At 35.4% G+C, this 25253-nt stretch overlaps 1 protein-coding gene across 2 annotated transcripts in view; it reads left to right on the forward strand.

The window, feature by feature from the left end:
• FAP (fibroblast activation protein alpha) overlaps window positions 1–25253 on the forward strand; it is a 108500-nt gene that overhangs the window by 81061 nt on the left and 2186 nt on the right. For both annotated transcript variants that reach the window (XM_007523771.3, XM_060177806.1), the window contains 8 exons: window positions 4915–5013; window positions 6103–6172; window positions 6918–7112; window positions 12003–12057; window positions 22734–22833; window positions 24172–24236; window positions 24735–24807; window positions 25068–25141. In XM_007523771.3, the coding sequence (XP_007523833.2) occupies window positions 4915–5013; window positions 6103–6172; window positions 6918–7112; window positions 12003–12057; window positions 22734–22833; window positions 24172–24236; window positions 24735–24807; window positions 25068–25141 (731 nt within the window). The remainder of the gene's footprint in view (window positions 1–4914; window positions 5014–6102; window positions 6173–6917; window positions 7113–12002; window positions 12058–22733; window positions 22834–24171; window positions 24237–24734; window positions 24808–25067; window positions 25142–25253) is intronic.

Genomic DNA, 25253 nt, shown 5'->3' on the forward strand with positions numbered 1-25253 from the left:
AAGGTAGTGAAGAGAAAACAGACAATAAAATTAGGGAGAACATCAAAATAAAATAAAAGAGAAAAGTAAATATGCAAAGGAGATCAAGAAGGAATAACAGAATGGCTATATTGAGTACATTGTGCTAGGGATACAGGAAGGAATCTCAAGACAGAGGGAGTACTCATCTGAGTCAAGTAACTCAGAGAAAGAAGTGATAGCTCTAAAACAATACACATAAGCAAGAACAGACTTGGCATGACCCTGATCATGTCAGTGAAGCAGAGGAGACAGAAGCAAACTTTGGGGAAGAGGGAAGCAAACTTTGATATGCACATGACATATAAAAAGAAACCACATAGTCAATATATCTCCCTGCCCAGAGGAAGAAAGAAGTGGGACAGTGACTGCATGATATTGAGTGAGGTTTCATTTTGTCACTGAAAACTGATAAAACATAGCTAACTGTTGATGTTAGATAGTATTAGAAGAATAAAACCCAGTAATAGAACTAAAGGAGGGACATCCCTGAAAAACCGAGAAAAAGGAGAAGTCCAGATAAAGGTGAGCTTAATCTCTTACACTGAGGTGATGAAGGAGAGAACGAAGAAACAACTGATGTGGTTGTATAAAGGTTTACAGTCATTGCAGAAAACAGTGCAGTGTCTTCATTTCCTGCAAAGTGGGGATAATGTCCTTTGAAAACACTGGATAGCAGTGGAACCAGCTGCTAAGGAAACCCAGAAAAGTTGGCACTTAAGATTGAGGATTAGTTGTTTTAGGCACAGCAGGTGTTCATTAAACTCACCTAACTAATTCAATTGCCTCATTTATCAGCGTTTCCACAGATTCTTCACAAAATTTAATTTAATTAATGAGCAGTATGTCATATTTAATGACTTAAACAAAAATTCCATGTATGACACATTATTCTTACCATCTGATCTCCTCATAATAGTCTACAGTATATGGAGAACACTTGCTGCATGGAATGTGCTAGGTATTGGAGGTAAGCCAGGTACTGTGTATACCAGTGAATTCAATAAGATAAAAGGTGTAGTGCAGGTGTAGATATATTTTAGGAGGTTTCTTATTTGTTTATTTCATTTTTTACTTATGGGGGGAGTTAATGATTTACAGAATAGTTGTTGACATGTAGCTACAACCTCTCATCTTCCCATGATAGGTGTCTGCAAGACATGTTCTCTCCAACCCAGGTCCTTGTCCATCACCATGCACTAGGACCTCAGTACCCCTCTAATCACAAGCAAAGCCTAGTTGCCAATTTGTGGGATTTCTCCACACAGGCTACCCTTTGTACATGTCAATTCCACATATAGATTGGGCCCCAGGAGAATGAAGAACTAACCACATTGTACTTAGGAATATATCCATTTTTTCAGATTTAATATTTAAGATATTACAAGTATCTTTCTTGATGGATTATATGAAGTTAAAATGAAATTTATTATGTATCTTATACAACTCATACCAAAACAGCTAAATTTGTTCTAACATTAAATATAACATGTTGGAGCAAAATGCCACGAGTAAATGAAAACTGAGAATTACCAGGGAAGTGGTTTGGCAAATATAGTGCAGTAACAACTACTCCTCCAGTTTCTTATCTCTCCAAGGACCACTTTTGAAAAAGGCACAAAAACAAGACATCCACAGCATATCTTTTGTAGAATGCACCATATCTCAGAAGTCACCTAGATAGAGCCTTTTTAAAAACCAAGTTACAAAGGCCACATGTTACATAAAGTCTTGTTATTTTGTTAGAAAACATCTGATGTCAGTCCCAGATAACAATAAAGTACAAAAGGTCCTAGATTACTGGAAAGTAATTTAGTTATACCATCAATCTACAGAATCAAGAAATTGATACTCTTGCTCAAAAAGTGTTAAGCATAACAACTCAAATATAAAGTATTTCTGTTTTGTTTTAACTTTTTTAATTAATTGAGATAAAGTTAGTTTACAATACTATGGTCAAGAGGTACAGTCTTATACCTCTTCATGACATGAGTCCACATCATAGCCACCACCAAAAATACCAATATCCCTTTACCAATGTTCACCGGACACCACCTCTTTTTCCAACCCCTTAAATAGAGACTCCCTGCTCTTCTTACGTAACCTTAGTTCTGAGTTCAGAGCCTATTTTTATTTTACTTTGTTCCCTTGGTTTGTTACTTTATGTCACACATATAAATGGGACCATCCATCCTATATTCTTTCTTCTCCTTCTAAGTCTATTAACATAATCATCATCAGTTCCAACTGTGTTATAGCAAAAGGCATAATTACATCTTTTATTATAGGTGAGTAAGTATCTCCATGCGTTTATATACCCTCAACTTCTTTAGAATCTCCATCTGTTTATTAGATAGGGACTGTTTTCTTGTTTTGGCAAGTATAAATAGCACTGAAATAATTGTAGGTGTGTAATATTTTTCAGATTAGCATTTTTATGTTCTTCCAGTAGATACCAAAAAAGTAGAAATCCCAGATCATACTATAGCTTTTGGTTATTTATGTCTGAGGAACTTCCATATTGTTTTTCATGGGGGCTGGATATTCTTGCCAATAGTACAAAAAGGTCTTGTTCTCCACATTCTCACCAGTATTTATTGCTTCTGGCCTTTTTGGATATAGGTTAGTCTCACCAGTATGAGGTAATACCTAATTGTTTTGATTTGCATTTCCCTAATAATAGGTGATAATAAGCAATTTTATGTGCCTATTGCAGAAGACTTGTATGACTTCTTGGTGAAATATACATTTACCTCTTCTCTCATCTTTTGATGGGACTATTTGGCTTTTTGTTGTTAGACTTTGGATTTTTTTTGTGCTTCTTGAATATTAGCCATTTGTTAGGTTATTATTTGTGAATATGTTCTATCGTTCATTAGGATATCTTTAGTTTTACTTGCCATTTTCATGTGCTGTGCAACTTTTCAGTTTTATATTCTCCATTTGTATTGCATATCTTTCCCCTTGCTACTAGAATTAAATTTAAGCCAACATCACACAGTGTTTTACTAGGTTTTTTTTTTTTTCAATTTACTGTATGATGTCAAGTCTAACATTTCCATCTTTCATCCATTTTAGGTTAATTTTATTCATGGTGAGACAAAGATTCAATTTCAGAATGGTGGTGACCCAGTTGTATATGACTATCTAGTTTTTCCAACACCACTTGTTGAAGAGATTTTTTTTCCCTTATCCACTTTATATCTTGACTCCTTTACCATAATTTTGCTGTTCATGTTTGTAACTATTTATTTCTGTAGTCTTAATTTTATTCCAATGATTTATGTGTCTCCTCTCACTCCAATACTATATTTAAACAGCTATTTTTATATATTTAATGTGAAAGATAGAAGTGATCGGTGTGTGTATGTGTGTGTGTGTGTGCACATGTACACACACATACATTGTTGCCATCATGTACAATTACCTTGAGAAAAGGGATCTGAAGAAATTGGATGCACATTAATCCAATTACCAGGAAAGACTGCCCTATTTTAGTCAGTACAACAGGAAAATATTAAGAAAGAAATTGATCCTAAACAGTATTCAGAAACTAGCTTATCATGTAGAGCACATGCTTCATAACATATGAGGAATTTAGCTCAAGCCCTGGTACCATAGAAGAGCATCATAGATGATACTGAGAGAGCTCCACAGATGATAGAGCATTGTTGGGATGTCTTTTCTTTCTCCCTATACATTTCTCCCTTTTCCTTCTCTATACATTGAATAAAATAATGGGACCAGGGAGATGGCATAATGGTTATTCAAAAGGCCTTCATGCCAGGTTCCCAAGTTCAATCTCCTCCTCTACATCCCCACTTTAAAGGAAGAGGAGAAAATGGGAGGAGGGGACAACAAGAAAAGGAAAGGAAAGAGGAAGAAGAGCAAGGGGGAAGAGAAAGAGGAAAAGTAAAGAAAAAATGATCAGGGCAGGATGCTTACAGTGTTACTGTCACACATTTTCCAGGCCCTGAGTCATTCTCCATTGTTGTATATATTAAAAGAAATCACAGAAACAACATTTGATTTCATGTACAAGAATTTAAAAGTAGACTTTGTGATTATTTTAATTGAGGTTTCATCAAAATATTTTACTTCCACTTTTTAAATTTTTCCTCTCTCTCTCCCTATCTTCCTTTCTCCCTCTCTCTCTCTCTCTCTCTCTCTCTCCCTCTCTCTCTTTCTACTTGGTAAACGGTAAAATGATAGAAGACCTACTTTGTAGGGCCATGACTTCATGCTGATAAAGAAAAAGCAGTAGATACAGTAGATGAGAACGTATCATTATAGAAACAGTGTTGCTTTGGGGAGTCTGTTGAAATACATTTCAATGTCACAGGTTTAGTTGAAGAAGCAATGATAGATGTCCTTTGTAATCTCATACCTGCTTTAAAGGTTGGATTTAAAAATATATAAGAATGAAAATAAATCTTGTCTATGGCAGGAGAGATAGCATATGGTTATGCAAAGACTTTCATTTTTTTAATTTTAAAGCACCAAACGTCTCAGGTTCAATCCCCATTTACCACCAAAATCCAGAACTGAAAAGTGCACTGGAAAATAAATAAATAAAGCCCAAAAGCTGGTGGAGGGGACAAAAAGTTGAATACTCACAAATGTGGTCTAAAGTTCTCTCACTAACACCACCCAAGCTAGCATGATGCTTTGATTCTCACCACCCTCTCACATCCTTATTAATAAATTAATTTAAAAAACTTATTTAAATGAATTGCCTAAACCTTGTAAAGCTCTAGGTTCATCCATATTTTTTTCATTTAATAGTAGTTTAAAAGATTTTAAGATCACAAGAGTATTATAGCTCTATCTTAAATTTTAAGAAAGGAGTATTATATGAAAATTCCATTTACTGAAATATAAACTCTTTCTCCAAAGAAATTAAAATCCTGGAAGAAAATAAGGAATTGGAAAATGCCTTGAAAAATATTCAACTTCCTAAGGAAGAAATTAAGAAACTTCAAGTGGATGAAATTAGTAAGTTTTTTTTATTATTATTTAATAATGATCGACAAGACCATAGAATAAGAGGGATACAATTCCACAAAATCCCCATCACCAGAGGTCCACATCCCATACCTTCAACTGGAAGCTTTCCTATTCTTTATCCCTCTAGAAGCATGGACCCAGCATCATCGTGGGGTGCAGAAGGTAGGAAGTCTGACTTCTGTGATTGCTTGTCCACTGGACTTGGATTGATCCATACTCCCAGCCTGTTTCAGTTATTCCGTAGTGGGGCAGGGCTCTGGAGAGGTGGGGTCCCAGGACACATTGATGAGGTCTGCCCTGAAATTAGTAAGATTTATTTTTTTTTTACATTTAAAATTTTTTTTTTATTTTTTAAATATTTATTTAATTTATTTATTCCCTTTTGTTGCCCTTGTTGTTTTATTGTTGTAGCTATTATTGTTGTTGTCATTGTTGGATAGGACAGAGATAAATGGAGAGAGGAGGGGAAGACAGAGAGGAAGAGAGAAAGATAGACACCTGCAGACCTGCTTCACCGCCTGTGAAGCGACTCCCCTGCAGGTGGGGAGCCGGGGTTCGAACCGGGATCCTTATGCCGGTCCTTGTGCTTTGCGCCACCTGCGCTTAACCCGCTGCGCTACAGCTCGACTCCCATTAGTAAGATTTCTTTAAAAAAACTATCATTAATAGATATTAAGCTGTATTTTGCATTTAAAAGTTCAGAGGTAAATATTATAGCCTAAAACCTATATTAGAAATATTAATTAAAATAGTTTTATGAAATGTCTTTAATTTGTTTGTAAGACTAATTTGAAACCTCCCATAGCAGGTTTAATAATGGCATTTTTAAGCCAAACAATATAATTTTAATTTCAGGCTATCTGCTTGTATAACAAACAGTAATTTAGTTTTTTAAACCATTTACAATTAAACCAATACAATTTAGGCAAAATAGGCTCGAAAACTAATTCAAACACATTTTTTTTAATATTTAGCAGCATAACATTTATGAAGTGATTTCATGTTTTTTGTCAAAGAAAATCAATAATTCTATGTGGATTGTGGAGTGACTTTTTTCTTCTGTTTTTGTTTTCAAAGCATTATGGTACAAGATGATTCTTCCTCCTCAATTTGACAGATCAAAGAAGTATCCCTTGCTAATTCAAGTGTATGTAATATTTTCTTTGGTGTAAAAACTATTTACTGAAAATATACTGGATTAAACACACACTTATGAAATAGAATGAACCATTCTCCTTGGTAACAGTTCCTATTGATGCTGTTTTTATATATTCCTCATCTAATCAGAGTAAATAAAATATGGTTATTTAAAATAGATTGAGGAAGTTTTGAAGGTTTTAGATGGACTTGTTTGCTGTGTTGAATTTCCTTTGTATGGCAAATTGCCGAATGTGTCAAATACCTTTGAGACAGAGAAATTACAGCCAAAAAAATATTATAACTCATCTTAACATCTTATGTAATTGAGCTAGAAATGAAATAAGGGAAAGGAATACATTTAATGGAATCACACCCAAAATCAGTGCTGACCTACACACAATTTGCTTAAAACACCATGCATTTTTTTTAGTATATCTTATGTCTGCTTTTAGCAAGTGGCAGGTGGCAGAAATGACGAAAAACCCACACATATTCCTTGAAATGCCAACCCTAGATGTATCCGTTTTGGGGAATAGAAGAGGCTGTGTCCCAAAACAACTTCCTTGTAGCAAACCTCTGGGAAAAGCCTGGTCCTTTCTTGATTTTGTGCCAGTTTTCATTCCATTGTTATTGAAATTTAATCTCCCAGATGTACTGGGAAATGAAAAAGTCAACTTTTGGCTCTGATGGCATGTTGAGTTTCATATATAAAAAATCAGAAATTCTGTCTTTTAAAAAATCTTTTTCTTTAGGTATGGTGGTCCCTGCAGTCAGACTGTCAGGTCTGTTTTTGCTATTAGTTGGATATCTTATCTTGCAAGTAAGGAAGGAATAGTCATTGCCTTGGTGGATGGTCGAGGGACAGCTTTCCAAGGAGACAAAGTCCTGTATGCAGTTTATCGAAAGTTGGGTGTGTATGAAGTTGAGGACCAGATCACAGCTGCCAGGTGAGCACTGTCTTATTCAAACATTATTTGATTTGACAAACAATGAAACTCTTCAGCCACTATTATGTTTCTCCATTCTTAATGACTTAATTATTTTGTCTGTTTTTCTAATTTAGTCTGAAGCTCTCATTAATCTTAGAAGGATATTTTTGCCCCTTCCCCCAAAAGAAAGAAATACACATGAGAGAAAGAGACAGAAAGAGAGTCAATAAATGTGTGGGTAAAACAGCTTATAGTGAAAAATGCAAATAGCCACTCTTCATGTGTCATTATAACATGCTTCTATTTATTAATACAACTAAAATTAGTAGAAATTTTATATAATCCTTGTGATTATACATCTGAATTTATTCAAGCACTTTATATTATACCTTACAAATTTAGAAACAGCTCAAAATTTCATCAGCACTATCTATCTACTTTTAGGAATTAGTCATCCATTTGTCATTAAACTAGCTGTCAGTTTGCTAGGTTATCTTGAAAATGTTTATTTTCATTTGATGAGAAATTTTGGTTTACACCATTATATCACATAACACTTAGAGATAGATAAAATCATAATTTGCATTCTTCTTCCCAACTATTTTTTGTTATCACTAGTGCTTTACTGTTCAAGCCAACTTTTCAGAGAGGGAGAAAGAAATAGTCAGAAAAGGAAAGGGAAAGATACCACAGCACTGAAGCTTCTCCCAGTCCAGTAGCTTCTGTTGAGGTATCTTGTTGGCCCTCCAACTACATTCTTAACCACAAGTTTTGAATGTGTGGTTCAGTCACTTATGCTAAAGCAAAAAGAATACAGTCACTTAAACTGTCTTTAAAAAAAAATATGCAGAGTTTTTCTGGATATTTTTATATACTTGTTGGATTTCTGTTATTATGATATGAGTAGGTGAATCATGAATAAAAAATTTAAAAACTAAGCAAGACTAATTGCACACTTAGAACTGGATATATATGTATACAAAACAGCTAAAAATTAAATACTTCTATAGTAAAGAGCAAATGAGAAAATCTATTAGTATATTATTTTATCATCCAAATATTACTAATAGGTACTAATTTCAATGCAGCATACATAACACAGATTGTATTTTACAGCTGGAGTCAGGCCCAGAGAATACTTTTCTCTATGTCTTTAATCAAAGCAGTATTTTGACTTACAAACAGTTATTTGTAAAATTAAATAAGAATGATCCATATGCTTTCAAAACTTTTTTTAATTTTGTGAACAGTTACTCTATTCTCTCTCTCTCTCTCTCTCTCTCTCTGTCTCTCTTGAAAACAAAGTTTACTCAAGTAAAGGCTTATTTATTTATAGCTAGATTGTTAAACTGCTCTCATATGTATAGGCAAAGTTTACACTAACTTTTCAATATCTTCCTCATTTCTTACTGATTCAAATTTTTAATCTTCCCACTATGCACATTGGAGAGAATCTTCTTTTTTTTATATTTATTTTATTTATTTATTCCCTTTTGTTGCCCTTGTTGTTTTATTGTTGTAGTTATTATTATTGTTGTTGTTGTTGGATAGGACAGAGAGAAATGGAGAGAGGAGGGGAAGACAGAGAGAAGGAGAGAAAGATAGACACCTGCAGACCTGCTTCACCGCCTGTGAAGCGACTCCCCTGCAGGTGGGGAGCCGGGGTTCGAACTGGGATCCTTATGCCGGTCCTTGTGCTTTGCGCCACCTGCGCTTAACGCGCTGCGCTACAGCCCGACTCCCTGAGAGAATCTTCTGCCTAATGGAGGTACATAGAAGAAATTTTCATCTCACCATGACAACCAATATCAATAACATATATCATTTATTTATTTGCGTGTGTGTTTTTACCACTAAAATTTCAGTACTCAATTTTAAGAAAATATATCCTGAAAATTAGAGCACCTGTCTTCTTAACACTTATTCTGTAAATGGAAAGCACAGGAACAATCTGCATAGCACCAGAGAAGCTTCATAAATGATGGAGCAATGCTGTTGTGTCTCCCCTCTCTAAAAAAAGAAAAGAAAAAAAAAAGTAGTAGTCCCAGAGAGGCAGCTCAGAAGTATTGCATATGTTTGAAGCCCTGAGTTCATCCTCCAGAGTTAACAAACATTAAAAAAGAAAAAAAGTATTTAAGAATTAGGTACTGAGGTCTGAGGAGACTGCATGTTTATGCAAAAAGACTTAACATCTGAGGTTGTGAAGTCCCAAGTTCAATTCCCAGCACCACCATAAGTCACAGCTGTTCAGTAGCCTGAAAAGTTTAACATATCTATCTATCTATCTATCTATCTATCTATCTATCTATCTATCTATCTATCTGTCATCTATCTTTCCCATATATATTGTATAAAAAAAGAATTGGGCACTGAAAGCCTAACCTGAAGAACTATGATTATGATTCCTCTTTGGTGACTCTCAAATCTCACCCCCCCTTCCCAAACAATGAGACTTGGCTTAATATTCTACTTACCAAAAGAAAAATCAAATGTGTATATTTGAAAATAGTAACTAGTAGACAGAGTCCACAGATCAAACAAAATAGCAGGAAACAAATATTCACACAATTTCACAACTTTTGTCTACACAAAAGAAAATGCTTTAAAGGAGATGCTTGTGAAATATGTCAAGAGAGAAACTAGGGCCTGCTTTTTGCAAACTTTTTTGTAAAATATATATTGTATATGAGACCCATAAAATTTTGGTAATTGTAGGATTAACTCTAATTATTTGACATATATTTGGGAATTTGATACTCCAATAATTTTGAAATGGAATGTAGCTTTATTAGAGGTGGGGATTATATGAGAGCATATCATCTAACTATCAATATGAACATTTTCAAAATAGAGTCACAGTTGATGACTAGATTTTAAACCAACTTTTGGTCTAAGGTCATATTTTAAAAGAAAAGCTTTGAAGTTGAAACCAACCTCTAAAACTAGAAACATTGGGCTGGGGAAATGGCTTAAATCTGTTAAAGCATCAAATTTGCATGCTAAGCCCCACTGTATTAAGTAAGCTAAGTGGTACTCCCTTCCCTCCACTTCCATAATAAGCAAATAAAAATACACCAGTCTTTAAAAAAAATAACAGGTTTTAAATTTGTTACCAATACTTTTTTGAGTTGACCACATTGTTAGCAGTATTTCTGATAACACCTCCTAGAAGTACATCAGATTTTGGAAGTACATCTTGTACAGCCTTGTTGGTCTCAAATAGCTCAAATTATCTAGCTAACCTTTAACCTACTCCTGCCACAGTAAGTGTTAATGTTTCATTTCCACATCAACAAGTAGACTATCATTTCCTGTAAATATCATCCTTTTAGAATATAGCAAGGGAGGGAACTGTCAAGAATTTCCTGTTTCCACGTATCACCTGTTATTTATTTTTTGTCCAGATGCAAGGAAGTATGATTGCTAGCTTCAGGAAGATCATAAAATCACTGATTTAGTGACTTAGAACTGTCTTCCAGCACTAGTGACAGATTTTTTTCTTTAGCAAAAGAAGTGAGCCTTCATTTACATCATTTACTTTTTGAAAATAGATGGGAGTAAGGCCAAAGGGCCACAATTTGCCGCATGCTTTCTTTTGAACAGCATCCACACAGGTAGCAATTTTAGATTTGCTATGGCATCTCTTTTCTGTAGGCTCCTCAGTGTCCCTCAAAATCAGTGTCGGGTAAGCTGTGACTGACAGGGCTTCTTCCCATATGCTTGTCCTGGGCACTTGCCCAACTCCTCTGTGCATGTTGAATCAATGCAATCAGAAAAATGGTCACTGTGAAATCCATTTAAGAAACTCCACTACTTAACTAGGAAAAAAAGACACTCCACTCTATTTCAAGAGAAAAAATAATAAAGAGAATAGTAAATAATATAACTGAAACAAACAAACAACAACAACAAAACCCTCTGCTTTTTTCAGGGCCATTGGTCTCCTTCTTCCCACTCTGTGTCACTGTTACATCAAGACCTCTACCTACAGTGGTTCTTCCAGTTTTTTTGTTTGTTTTGGTTGTGTGTGTGTGTGTGTGTGTGTGTGTGTGTGTGTGTGTGTGTGTGTGTACATTTGTCTGTTTCCCTGGGATTTCCTCAAGTTTTTATCAAACCATTCCCAAAATAAATCATAGTTTCTCTATAACACTAACCCTCTAAGGGTTATGGTATACATTAGCCTGAAACACATGTTTTGTGCCAATTTTGCAAAGATGCCTTTCAGATACCTTCCTATAGATTTTTAAATGTTGTACATTAGTGTGACACTGCCCTCCTACGAAGAGATTCATTTGTGAGATAGTTTTCAAATGGAAAAATCTCCTGTGAAAAATTTCAAATGAACTATTTCCAAAGGTTAAAGTAAATACATAAATTGTCCATAATATAATAAATTGAAGTACCTAAGTATGAAATGGGAAGAGGATGCCATTTTTCCCATGAGACTAAAAATGAGATGATGATTATCATTAACATCTAAGCAAGCAAGATCAAGAAATTAATACAGTTTGAAATGACAATGTCAAAAGCTATATTTCCCAAAACTATTGATTTGGAAACTTAGTCCTAGTCATAGTATATTGCTTTTATTACTTACGGACTTGATGTCTCTTGACCTCTCTGAGTAACAAGTCACTCATACAACAGAACTGGGATGTATAGGAGACCTTACAACCCTAAAAGTTTAGCTTAGTAGATGTACAGTAGAATCTAAAGGGTCTTTTTATCTTTGTAGGAAACATGATACTCTGTTTTTAATTATTTGTAAATGCAGTCTTATTATGCATGTGTTTAAACAAAGAAAATGTAGCATTTCTATTAAATCTTTGAATTAAATATGCTTGTGTAATGAAGTAAATGTCATGTGTATACACTTAAGATTCTAAAAATTTGTTTCTTTTACTTTAGAAAATTCATAGAATTGGGTTTCATTGATGAAAAGAGAATAGCCATATGGGGCTGGGTGAGTTGTTTTATATGTTTTGTGCCTGTTATTCAATTCAGCAATCATCATTTTTTTAAAGTATTCGCTTATAAAGTTTCTCATGAAATGTTAATGTTGTAACGTAATTTAATTTGTCAGTGGAAACAGTCAGTTTGGATAATCTGCACTATGAAGTGGTGGCTCTAAGTATTTGTTCCTCCTCCCCTCCCCCTAATCATTTAGTTTCCTCTTTGTATAGTAAATCAACTCATAATTGGCATTTGTATTCAATGTTTTTGGTACAAGACTGTGGACATTTTTGGTACTGGACTGAACCACATTCATTGGAGTTAATTTCCTCTATTGTTTTAAAGATAGGATGTATATTTTACTTTGTATTAATTTATATAAAATCTAATCTAGGTTTTGAAATTCTGGAAACTTTCATAATATAAATTCCCTACAATCTAGCCTACTATCATCATATCATGGCTGTTTTGAATATTTTTAAGTTAATTTCTTCTATCAGATTTAATGTTAATTTGTGCTAGCTAGAGTGAAGTGTTATTTTGTTTCCTAGTTATAGATCATGGAGATATTTTTCCAAATTTAAGGAGCTGTGCAGTTTTATTTTTAAAAAATGTACATTAAAAAGAAGTGGCAAAACTTATTAGTTATGGGCAATGAAGTCACTGGAAAGTTTGGAGAAATATTGGATAGAATTTAAATTTGCCCATTATAAATTACGATAATTACTCTTCAAAGAAGATTTTCTGTTCCACTTTTTGGTCTGAATTTGTACATTTGCAAGTCAATTTGCAGTCGGTTGTGCTTGGGTTGTTTTTCTTGGCTGTTTTCTCTGAAAGCGGCCTGCACATGATGAGGGAATAAAACCCAGTATTGAAGAGAATCCGCAAGATTCAACTCAACTTGCAGCATAGTGACCAGATGAAGAGCTGTTATGAATTTGTGGAAAGTTGTTACTCCAAGCCATTTGGTCCCTCTTTAAACTATCAAATGTTAAATATCTAAACAGAATGAAATTCAAATGGGTGAAAATAAATAAGATATTTTATAGTAAAAACTTCAGATAAGATTTTTCCTATCATCCATTTTTATGAAATTTCCTAAAGTAAATACTAAAAAGATTCAAGTTTCATACTCAAAACTTACCACTTACCAAACTCAAAATCATTACCATTTCTCTTAAAATTATACTGTGCTTTTACTTCAGGTTTTAAAAAATACCACAGAAGTGAAACTTTTTATTTCCTTTGTAGAACATTCTAAGTATTAGTGTATAGTGAGCCATCTATGTGGGATGATTTAAGGAACCCACTCATCACCCTAAAATACATACATATCAGCCAGAAATTCTTCAATAAGAGATTCTCACCATGTCTGGAATGCTTCTGGGGAAAATAGTATTTAGCCCCACTTTTTTGCATATTTTCCAACATGTAGTGATTGTTACACTTTCAAAGCATTTTCAAAAGAATATTGCTAATATATACAATACTTGAATAGCCCCTAAGTCAGCAGGAAGGTTCAAAAGGAAGAAAATACATTAATGCTGTGTTATTTTGTCAATATTTAAAGCCCATTCATGTATCATAGTCTTATCCATGAAGTAAATTTTTATTGAGTCTCAAATGGGTCTTATACTGGGTTCTATTAAGAATGAATAGATTGCTAACTTATAGCTCTCAACTTCTCATACAGAAAAAAAAAAAAGCAAAAAGTCAGTAATGTACCAAATGTTGAGAGATGATACTTGCAGATAACTCCAGGGATATGAATCAGGAGGTGGTATAGTAAAGCCATGAACTCTTAAGCATATAATACCAAGTTGATTTTCCCCCAGCATCGCTTCTCATCGCTTCTCAAAGCTACACTCTGGTTCTCTCTAAAAATCTATCATTAGTTAATAAATAAATATTAAAAATAATAAAAAAAGAAAACATCAAGGAAAAGAGTAGTTAATCTTGGCTGTGAGAAGAAGGTGGTCATAGAAAGAAGGCAACATTTGATCTTGGCCAAGTAATTTAGTAAAGTCATTTCAGACTGAACAAACACATTATACATATACTGGAATAATATAACTTAGCATGGGACCTTTATGCTAATTAGGAATACCCAGGCTTCTTAAGTTGAAGGCATGTGGTAATAGAGTAGAAGATGAGCCTGGATAAGATAAACAGATAACAGGAGGTTTTCTAGACCACAGGAAGCAGAATAAACTTTACCCATGTCTATGACATCTTTCTTTTCGCCTATTACTCAGTTCTTATGACTGTTATAATCAACTCATTCTTTAAGTGACAGTACGTTTCTGTATCTGTTTATAACTCTCATCCTCTACTTCTTTGAGAAAGACCATGTGGTTTCAAAGATGATGGAGACTGTCAGATCCCTAGCACAAGTTTATAACTCTCTTCTAAGGCCCATATGTCAAGTACTTACTGATTCTTTTTTTGTTTAATGTCTTCTGAATTATTTTTTAATTATTGTTAATGAAGGTGGTGCATTTTTATTATGATAGAAGTAGAGATAAAAAGGGAAAGAGAGAGAGGGAAAGGGAGAGGTACAGAAAGACATTTTGTAGCACGGCTCCACCACTCATATAACTTCCCCCTCCCTGCAGGTGGGGACTGAAGGCTCGAACCTGGGTCTTTTATAGTCTTTTTAATTAGTTATTTTATACTTAAATACAAAATTATAAGATAATAGAGATATAATTCCATGCCATTCCATCACCAGAGTACTCTGTCCCCACCCCCTCCAGTGTCATGGTTGGACATGTTTATGTGTGTTAGTAGTTCTGTGGGGATTTATATCTAGCAGTCCGCGTGAGAGGCAGGACAGAAAAATGATAGAATCCACCACAGATGCAAGCCAGAATGGCATGTGACCAATGGGGTACAGCATAAAACTATAGGAGGCTACATGAATGCCTTTTTTCCCTTTGTTGGGAGATTAATGTTTTACATTTGACAGTGAATACAATAGTTTGTACATGCATAACATTTCTCAGTTTTCCATTTACCAATACAACCCCCATTAAGTTCTCTGTCCTAGTAATTCTCCCAAGGTCACAGATATGAATTGAATTTATATCTCTATCTCTACCTATATTTTTGCCCATTTTTTTCTACAATCCTGCCTTCACTTCCTAAGTCATACTTACACCTAGTACTACTTCCAACTGCCCTTGGTTTTCCCTCTTCTCTCTGATAAGAAAAGCAGTGCCTGCTTTATCTGGTGTTTTCTAGATTCACTTTTTTTCAGTGGTGGTATAAAACAAAGATTCTTGGTGAAAAATGTTTCATTTCCCTGTAAAATTGGGGTCCAGATCCCTCTGGTCATCTTCCCGTAACTTTTCCCCACTGGGGGTATGAATCAAAATTATTTTGGGGACCCCCACACCTATGGACATCTAATCTTTGACAAAGGGGCCTAGACTATTAAATGGGGAAAGCAGAGTCTCTTCAACAAATGGTGTTGGAAACAATGGGTTGAAACATGCAGAAGAATGAAACTGAACCACTATATTTCACCAAATACAAAAGTAAATTCCAAGTGGATCAAGGACTTGGACATTAGACCACAAACTGTCAGATACTTAGAAGAAAATATTGGCAGAACTCTTTTCTGCATACATTTTAAAGACACCTTTAATGAAACGAATCCAATTACAAAGAAGACTAAGGCAAGTATAAACCTATGGGACTACATCAAGTTAAAAAGCTTCTTCACAGCAAAAGAAACCACTACCCAAGCCAAGAGACCCCTCACAGAATGGGAGAAAATCTTTACATGCCATATATCAGACAATAGTTTAATAACCAACATATATAAAGAGCTTGCCAAACTCAACAAGAAGACAACAAATAACCCCATCCAAAAATGGGGGGAGGACATAGACAGAATATTCACCACAGAAGAGATCCAAAATGCCTAGAAATACATGAAAAAATGCTCCAAGTCTCTGATTGTCAGAGAAATGCAAATAAAGACAACAATGAGATACCACTTCACTCCTGTGAGAATGTCATACATCAGAAAAGGTAACAGCAGCAAATGCTGGAAAAGGTGTGGGGTCAAAGGAACCCTCCTACACTGCTGGTGGGAATGTCAATTGGTCCAGCCTCTGTGGAGAACAGTCTGGAGAACTCTCAGAAGGCTAGAAATGGACCTACCCTATGATCCTGCAATTCCTCTCCTGGGGATATATCCTAAGGAAACCAACACATCCATCCAAAAAGATCTGTGTACACATATGTTCTTAGCAGCACAATTTGTAATAGCCAAAACCTGGAAGAAACCCAGGTGTCCAACAGCATAGGAGTGGCTGAGCAAGTTGTGGTATATATACATAATGAAATACTACTCAGCTGTAAAAAATGGTGACTTCACCGTTTTCAGCCGATCTTCGATGGACCTTGAAAAATTCATGTTAAGTGAAATAAGTCAGAAGCAGAAGGATGAATATGGGATGATCTCACTCTCAGGCAGAAGTTGAAAAACAAGATCAGAAACACACACACACACACAAGTAGAACCTGAAATGGAATTGGCGTATCACACCAAAGTAAAAGACTCTGGGGTGGGGGTGGGTGGGGGGGAGAATACAGGTCCAAGAAGGATGACAGAGGACCTAGTGGGGGTTGTGTTGTTATATGGGAAACTGGGAAATTTTATGCATTTACAAACTATTGTATTTACGGCTGAATGTAAAACATTAATTACCCAATAAAGAAATAAAAAAAATATTTTGGGGGTGCAGAAGGAAATAGTTCTGGCTTCTGTAATTACATTTGGACATGGATATTGGTAGGTCGATCCATAACTCCAGCCTGTTTGAACCTAGGTCTTTCACATATGGTAACTTATATGCTTTACTGGTTGTACCACCACCCAGACTCTTTATGTTTGATTCATCAACTTGCTATCACTGGGATTTCACCTGTTTGTGCTGATTTTTTCAGATATAGAGAGACACATGACAAAGCAGATATCCCTCCAGGTGAGCTATCTTGACACCCCCCTAATTTGCTCCTCTAAGAAAATTTCAGCAAATGCTGATTCCTTTGGCATATTGACTGCAGGTTAAGTGGCGTCTGTTTATCCCATTTGCCACTTACCTGTCCTCTCTGCTTTGACATCATAAACTGCAATTGTTCTAGTGAATACAGTTTTCATAATGCAATTTTCTACTTTATATATTCCCTCATTGACTTAAATATACTCATTGACAACTTAATGTCCAAACATATTTTCATGTGTGCAAGGCCCTTAGCAACCTAATGCAGTAATTTTTTTCCAGTTTCATGTCTGCCCATTTCTTTCCACACTCTAAGTAATTTTACTTGCTTCCTTGTTTCCTGATTTTGCAAAACTTTCTCCCAGCCTCTGTAGTGTTTATCTTCTTCAATTCCCTGGCTTTATCTTCTCAAGATGGAATACTGGTAGATATACTTTAAGAAATAATTCAGACACATCTTTGTGCTTTGATAGTGCTTTATACAGTTCTTATAGGAATCATCTTGTCTCTCCAAGGGAGTGAATTTTATTCTTTCTTAACTCTATTTCTCAAATGGCTATTTAAAAAAGTCATATTACACATCTGTGATGGATACTTAAAACAAAGTTAGTCCTATGATCAGTGTTCCTCCAAATATATCCCATTAGTATCCAAAAAATATTTGATTCCATGAAATTCTTTAAGAATTTCTCTTGAAGTCAATGGTCTATGTCATTGGTATCTGAGAAAGATAATCATAGGTGCACAGTGAAGAATGACATGATGTGAAGGAGAAAGTTTTGGTCAAAGTGCTGGTTAAGCAATAATATTGACAGATATCAAGGTCTCAAAATGAAGCAGTGATGAAGGAAGTGAGAAGAGGTCATGGCTCTGAGCATTCTTTCAATTTATCCTTAAGTTTGCTGGCTCACACAGACCAAAAGTCTAGCAGCCCTGTTTTTAACTGTTCCTCATATATCCACTGTGTGCCCAGTACTATGTCTTAGAAATATCTGTATAAGAGAACCATATAATTTTGACAGTGTCTGTAGATGAGTCTGACTGTCAGGTGAGGGAGAGGCTCTGGAACCTTGTGAATAGAATCCAAAGGTGCTGGATGTATTACATGGAAGTAGGGGACTCTAGGGTGGGAGTGGGGTATAGGCCCTGGAACATGATAGCAGAGGCGGATCTAGTGAGAGTTGTATTGATATATGGAAAGATTGTGCATATACAAACTGTTGCATTTCAGTGTCGACTGTAAACCATTAATACCCCAATAAAGAAATATATATAAAAAAGAAAGAAATGGAGTGAAAAAAATAAAAAATAAAAAAATCCAGGATGCTGTTAAACAACACACAAGAAAGGGAAAGGAAAGTTATTGTCCAGCTCTAGATGCCAGTCATACTGAGGTCATAAGGCCCTGGTTTGTACAAAACAAATTAAAATAATTATTCTGACAATTAAAGAGTAGTGGGGGTTTTGCCTAAATTATTAGAACAAAAACCTCATTTATGAGTTTTGCTTTGTTAATATAGGCCTAGCCAGGTGGTGTTGAATAAGCATTAGTTCATGATTTAATCTTAGTTTCCTTCTTTTCCAGTAACTAATTATAAGCAATTTGAATAGCTATGTGTGATCAACGGTGTAAAAGTAGGACAAATGCACCTCTAATGAGATTATATTAGACTCTGAACTTAAAGTTCCCCAAAGAGGTTGTTCTAGTGTAGAGATAAAGGAAAAAAATGTCCTTGTAGAGTCAGTTGTCTGGGATTTGAGTTTTAGACCTGCTGCTATTGACTCCATTGACTCCAACTACTCCAACTACTCTACATTTATTCTGAGCTTCAGCAGACATAGCAATAATATTCTTATTAAGTCACTATGAGGGTTAGGTCAGTTCATAGGAAAGTCATATAAACAAATACTTATTCTATTCCTACTGTATGACAAGTCATAGTCTCAATGCTATATTCATTAACAAGACACAAAAGTTCTGTTTGGAAGTGGATGGAAAAACAATGAGTAAGATAAGTAAGTGGAAAGTGTAGAATGTTAAGTGATAATAAGTGCTGTGGAGAAAAATAAAACTAAAAAACAGAGTGCTTCAGGGATGGTGCAGTGTTAGATTAGAAAAGTAAGGAAGGTTCCATTGAGGTGAGCCATTTTTGTTGGTTTTAAATTGTTTTGTTTTTAAGTAAGCATTCTCCCTCTCTCTCCCTCTCCCTCCCCCCTCTCTCTTTGTGTGTGTGTGTGTTTCTGTTTCTCTGTCTCTCTCTGTCTCTGTCTCTCTGTCTCTCTCTGAAAGAACATTTCCAGTGTGGGTAGTAGAATTTGTAAAAGTCTCATAGATGAATCATGTTTAGAACATCAAGAAAGTCCCTGACTGAGCAAAGAGGGATATGGTCAGAAAAGGAGGGCAGATTATGTAGCACTACAATGACTTTTGTGATAACCTTAGTCATACAAACCTTAGCTAGTGATTATTAGTACTTGTAATAATTACTTTGAGCACATCATGGCTCGAATACAAATGTTCCATAAACCCCTCAAAAATGTGCCCTTCTAAGTATATTTTTAAAGATATCCTTCACTTAAGCAAAATGGCAAGGCATCTAAGTGCAAAGGACAGAATTCTAGAATTCACATGGCCAATCTGCTCCGTGGTTTCTTTTCTTGTGGCAGCCACCCACTCTGCCTCAAGTCCCACCCAAAGAGAGTAGAAAAAAGTCATCTCAAGGTTTTTTGTTTGTTTGTGTGTTTTGTATTTTTCTTTTCTTTCCCTTTATTTCTACAATAAAAAAATCTTTTCTAAGCTACCTGAGAATTTAAAGTACACTTTCGTTTGTTGTACTGCTGATACAATAGTTTTGCTCTGATAAATTCTTAGAGGTAATTTGCATTCATCCTGAAAACATGTAAGGTTTTGTGGTTTTGTTGTTGTTGTTGTTTGTTTGTTTTGATATAGGACTAATAGATACAGATGAAGAATTACTAACATTTTGAACAGAAGTGTTCAAAAACTTTTTTTCATACCAAATACTTTCAATTTCAAATTTCACTTCAAGTTGTTTCCTGTTTAAGAGGAGAAATAGGATCTGGCTTTACTATTTGCTGTGAACACACTTTCCTAATAAGACTGTGAACAATGATATTTTCCTAAGGAACTCAGTTTGTTTTATTCTCATTCAAATCTAAAAAAAAAAAAAAAAAAAAAAAAGAAAGATCATCTGTTTCAGTAAGAGTTGTTGCTAAACTGGTGATCAGAACAGACTTTTTTGTATTATTCAAAAGTTTAAGCCTAATAGAAACTTTCCCCTTACTAAGTATTTGCAATCCAGATGTTCTTTTGATTTTTAAACCTTAGTTCTTGGGGTCCAGGCAGTGAAGTGCCTGGTTAAGCTCACATAGTACTATGTGCAAGGTCCCAGGCTCAAGCTCCTACTCCCACCTGCAGGGGGTCACTTCAGGAACAGTGAAGCAGGCCTGTAGGTGACTATCTTACTTATTTTTTAAATATTTATTTATTTTCCCTTTTGTTGCCCTTGTTTAACCTTGTTGTGGTTATTGATGTTGTTGTTATTGGATAGGACAGAGAGAAATGGGAGAGAGGAGGGGAAGACAGAGAGGGGAAGAGAAAGACAGGCACCTACAGACCTGTTTCACCGCCTGTGAAGCGACTCCCCTACAGGGGGGGAGCCAGGGGTCGAACTGGGATCCTCACACTGGTCCTTGTGCTTTGCGCCATGTGCGCTTAACCTGCTGCGCCACCGCTCGACACCCAGATGTCTGTTTTTCTCTCTCCCTCTCGATATTCTCTCCTCTCAATTTTTCTCTGTTCTATAAAGTGAAATAGAAAAAAAAAAGTGGTGGATTTGTAGTGCTGGCACCAAGTCCCTGTGATAACCCTGGAAGCAAATAAAATAAAATAAAATAAAGTCTTAGTTCTCTTCTAAATGTGTGTGTGTGTGTGTGTGTGTGTGTGTGTGTGTGTGTGTGTGTGTGTGTATGCAAAACCCAAAGCTGGACTATAGCTGTTTATTTTTTTTTATTTGTGTTTTCAAGCCCCAGTGTCTCAATGAAATTCCCCAGAGTTGGATATAAAACTGTAAACTGCTTAGAGAATTTTCCCTTTAACTATTGAATTTGGTCATTGTTTTGCTTGTTCCTTCTTCCATGTATGTCATGGATTTAAAAGACAGACCTTAGAAACAGAGCAGTGACAATAGATAGAGCACATGCCTGTCATATATCAGGCTCTGAGATAGATCCTTAGCACCATATGAAAGCACTAAGGACAAAGACAGGAAGAACTCCAAGGATGGCAGAATATGGTACTTTGGTGTGGTATCTCTCCCTCTCCTCTCCCTTTCTTCTTATCTTGTAGAAATACAAAAATTGAAAAGTGGACCAGGTAGCGGCTCAGTGGTCTAATGCATGCACAGGGCAGAGCATAAAAAAAAAAAAAATACTCTGTAACTGACGTGCTGCAGTCAATATGTTTCTTGCTAGATAGAGTTCCCAATTAGTCTCACTCTCACTCTTTCCTTTTTAAAACTGACTTTTCTGTCCCAAGGGTGATATGATCTTTTTGGGCTGAGAAGATGATTTTTCAATATTTTTTATAATAATATCCTAAAAATAAAGTATATCTTTAATTGTAGAATCATACTGTCCCATTGTGATTTATAGAGATACCCCCATGTTGGGGCAAGAAGAAGCACAGAAAATCACATCCTAATTTTGCAGGGATGAGGTGTCTACTTTCACAAACTTTGCTTACTCCATTTAATAGGAGAAACATTTATCCCAACATATTTAGACAATATGTTTGTCTTCCAGGGGGAGAAGCCACCATACTTACTCTGTTCATTTTTAAGAAATGGTTCATATTCCTAAATGACATGAGCAAACACCTCCTTCTGCTATTAGGAATGTATTTCTAAATCACCCAACAATCCTTAAGGAAGAAAATTAACAAAAACTAAGCATACTCTTGATTCTGTAATTATATATATATATGTATACATATATATATATATATTTGCTTCTCTATAAAATTTGCGAGAGAAAAAGTAAGATTTTTAAAGAAACCAATGGCTTTTCCTTCTTTAAGCTGCTATGTTAGAAATCCTCAAAACAAAATATGCAATACTACATTACACACATATTAAACTATCTGGAGGATTCCTCTGTTTCTTATATCTTCCCTTTACTATTCATATATGAAAATAAATAAATACTTAATAAATACCTAGATACAAGTTCTGCCTCACAAGATTTCTGCAAATTGTAGGAAGTATTCAGCATTTAGCTTTTAAGAAAAAAAATCCTTTTTGGGTTTTGCTTTCAAGTAAAATCATGGTTTTGTTCTAGCAAGGTCCTAGCTAGTGAGGGGGAAAAAGGATAGCAAAAAATTGGGGGGGGGGGGAAGCAGCATCTCTTTTTAGCTGGTTTTGATATGTTTCTGATCAGCACAACAAATATTTATAATTTATGAGGAATAAAGTTATTGTTATGTGTGGTGGAATTGCTGCCAAGAATGAAAGATAAATACTTGTTTAATCTATCCTAACTGGATACCCTAGATCCCACTAGTACTTACTGTGAGTGAGTAGAGTTGTTATAAAATACAAACTACAGTTTATGACAGTTGTTGTGGAACTAACTAATGACACTGTTTCTACAGTCCTATGGAGGCTATGTTTCTTCACTGGCTCTTGCATCAGGAACTGGTCTTTTCAAATGTGGCATTGCAGTGGCTCCAGTCTCCAGCTGGGAATACTATGGTATGGAAACATTTCACAAATGTTGCTGCAAAAGTATTTAAGACATAATTATATTTGAAGTTGCTGTGAAAACAAATTATGCAATAAAATCTACCCCAGCATCACTAAGGGAAAGACAATCTATAAATGAGATTGTTCAGATGGTTCATATTACAACAAAGAAGTTTGAAAACTGAGAAACTACCTTTATCCCCTGTGATAACCCTAGAAGCAAATAAAATAAAATAAAGTCTTAGTTCTCTTCTAAATGTGTGTGTGTGTATGTGTGTGTGTGTGTGTGTGTGTGTGTGTGTACATGTAGCTGTTTATTTTTTTATTTGTGTTTTGAAGCCCCAGTGTCTCAATGAAATTCCCCAGAGTTGGATATAAAACTGTAAACTACTTAGAGAATTTTCCTTTTAACTTTTGAATTTGGTCATTGTTTTGCTTGTTCCTTCTTCCATGTATGTCATGGATTTAAAAAACAGATCTTAGAAACAGAGTAGTGACAGTATAGATAGAGCACATGCCTATCATGTCATGCTCACTTCCCACTCTACTGCACCCCTAGCCCCACAGTGAACCAAAGCTTTAAAATAAGAATTAACTCCATTTTTGCAGGCCATAGTTACAGCTTACCAACTTTTAAGCATGTATGCCAAGACAGACTGGAGCCAAGTAATTCTTCTCCACACCACAGTCTGCAGCTGCCAGCTCCATAGCTCCAGATACCAGATAAAAAAATTTTTTTTCAAGAAGTCCACCTCCAGTGTATGCCCGTTATTATGATTAACATCATTGCCAGATGATTATCTGGAATTAAAACTAATAAAATATATAAAAATTAATTTTCATCAAAACATTTCCCTGTGTTGGAACAGAAAGGAAATAATTGGGACTTGCACCAAATCCTTACTCAGAAAAAAATAATGTGCATATACTGGGATGTGGAGAGGGTTTGAGGTACCTTTTTCCAGTAGTAATAGTACAACAGGCAGCTATATTTCAATTTATTTGGGGGGAAACCATAGAGGACATTCCATGGGATAATGCCTTTCTCAACATTCTCACATCCCACTGAAAGACTTCGAGTACAAGTGAAAATGTTTAAGTACTACCCTTTATAAAAGCAACTGTCTTACTTGTACAATCTCCTTCATTACTTCTCTGATCCAGTTCAAGGCAAATGGTAGAACAAATAACTTTAATAGAGGATCAATACAGTAAAGGAGAGAGCAAGAATCTTCCTCTGTAACATCACTTCATCAATGACTAGAGGAGTGATCAAATTAGGGAGTCTTGTTGTTAATAACATGACACTTATCACATACAGACAACCCATACTTCTGTATTTCACAGCATCTATCTACACAGAGCGATTCATGGGTCTCCCAACAAAAGAGGATAATCTGGAACACTATAAAGTAAGCATTTTCTGTTTTTGTTTAGATCTTTCATTTATTTCAAAGGTGCTAAATAATTTTAGAGGCATCATTAAGAGTTTACATTTATCTGGGTCCCCAAGGAAAAAAAGTGTTGATCTTTTGTTAGCTGCAAAACACCTCACTGGAAAGAAATTTATTCCTTTTGAATTTTACTCCTTTCCTCATCCTCTTTTCCCTAAAATCCCCCTCTCCACCTTCTCCCCACCCCCAGTCCCACACAGCTTGAACGGGCATCATTTATGCCTAAGGTCTCACTCATGTGTAACATATGACACATAAACTTTCAGTTTTTCAAACTAAGAATCAGATGGAAGTAATGCAAATGATGATGAAAATGTGTTGCTCTGACTCTTAAATATTTATCAACCAAAGCAATACATAATTTCAGTATTGGTGCTAAGTCCATTGCACAATGATTTAGCTAGTTTTCTATTAGAACTTGCAGCAACTAAAATGTTAATTTTTCATCTTTTCCAGAATTCAACTGTGATGGCAAGAGCAGAATATTTCAGAAATGTAGACTATCTTCTCATCCACGGAACAGCAGATGGTGAGGTTTAAGCAAGACTCTTACACATAAAAATACTGAGCCAGCATCACTTTGTTTAAGAAACATTAAGCATCCTCCTATTCCTATGTTCAGGGTCAGTACCTAAGAGTCAGGGACATTTCCATAAATGAATGTGATTACTCACTGCTGACAATGTCAACTGCATGACTAGATAGTTGTTGGTGTTCATTTCCAGGCAGTACATTGTCACTCTGTGCTTTCTGGTATTTAGCAGCACTTTAACTCTCTCTTTGTTGCAGATAATGTGCACTTTCAAAACTCAGCACAGATTGCTAAAGCTCTGGTTAATGCACAAGTGGATTTCCAGGCAATGGTATGTAGTTTTGTTTTACTCATGTTCACAACCTTAGACCCCCTAAGCTAAAAGGAAGAATCTTACTATTATTTTTAAATTCCTTTTACAAAAACCTGACCAAAGGGCTACA

Source organism: Erinaceus europaeus, chromosome 18 (assembly GCF_950295315.1).
Source record: "Erinaceus europaeus chromosome 18, mEriEur2.1, whole genome shotgun sequence".
NCBI classification, from domain to species: Eukaryota; Metazoa; Chordata; class Mammalia; order Eulipotyphla; family Erinaceidae; genus Erinaceus; species Erinaceus europaeus.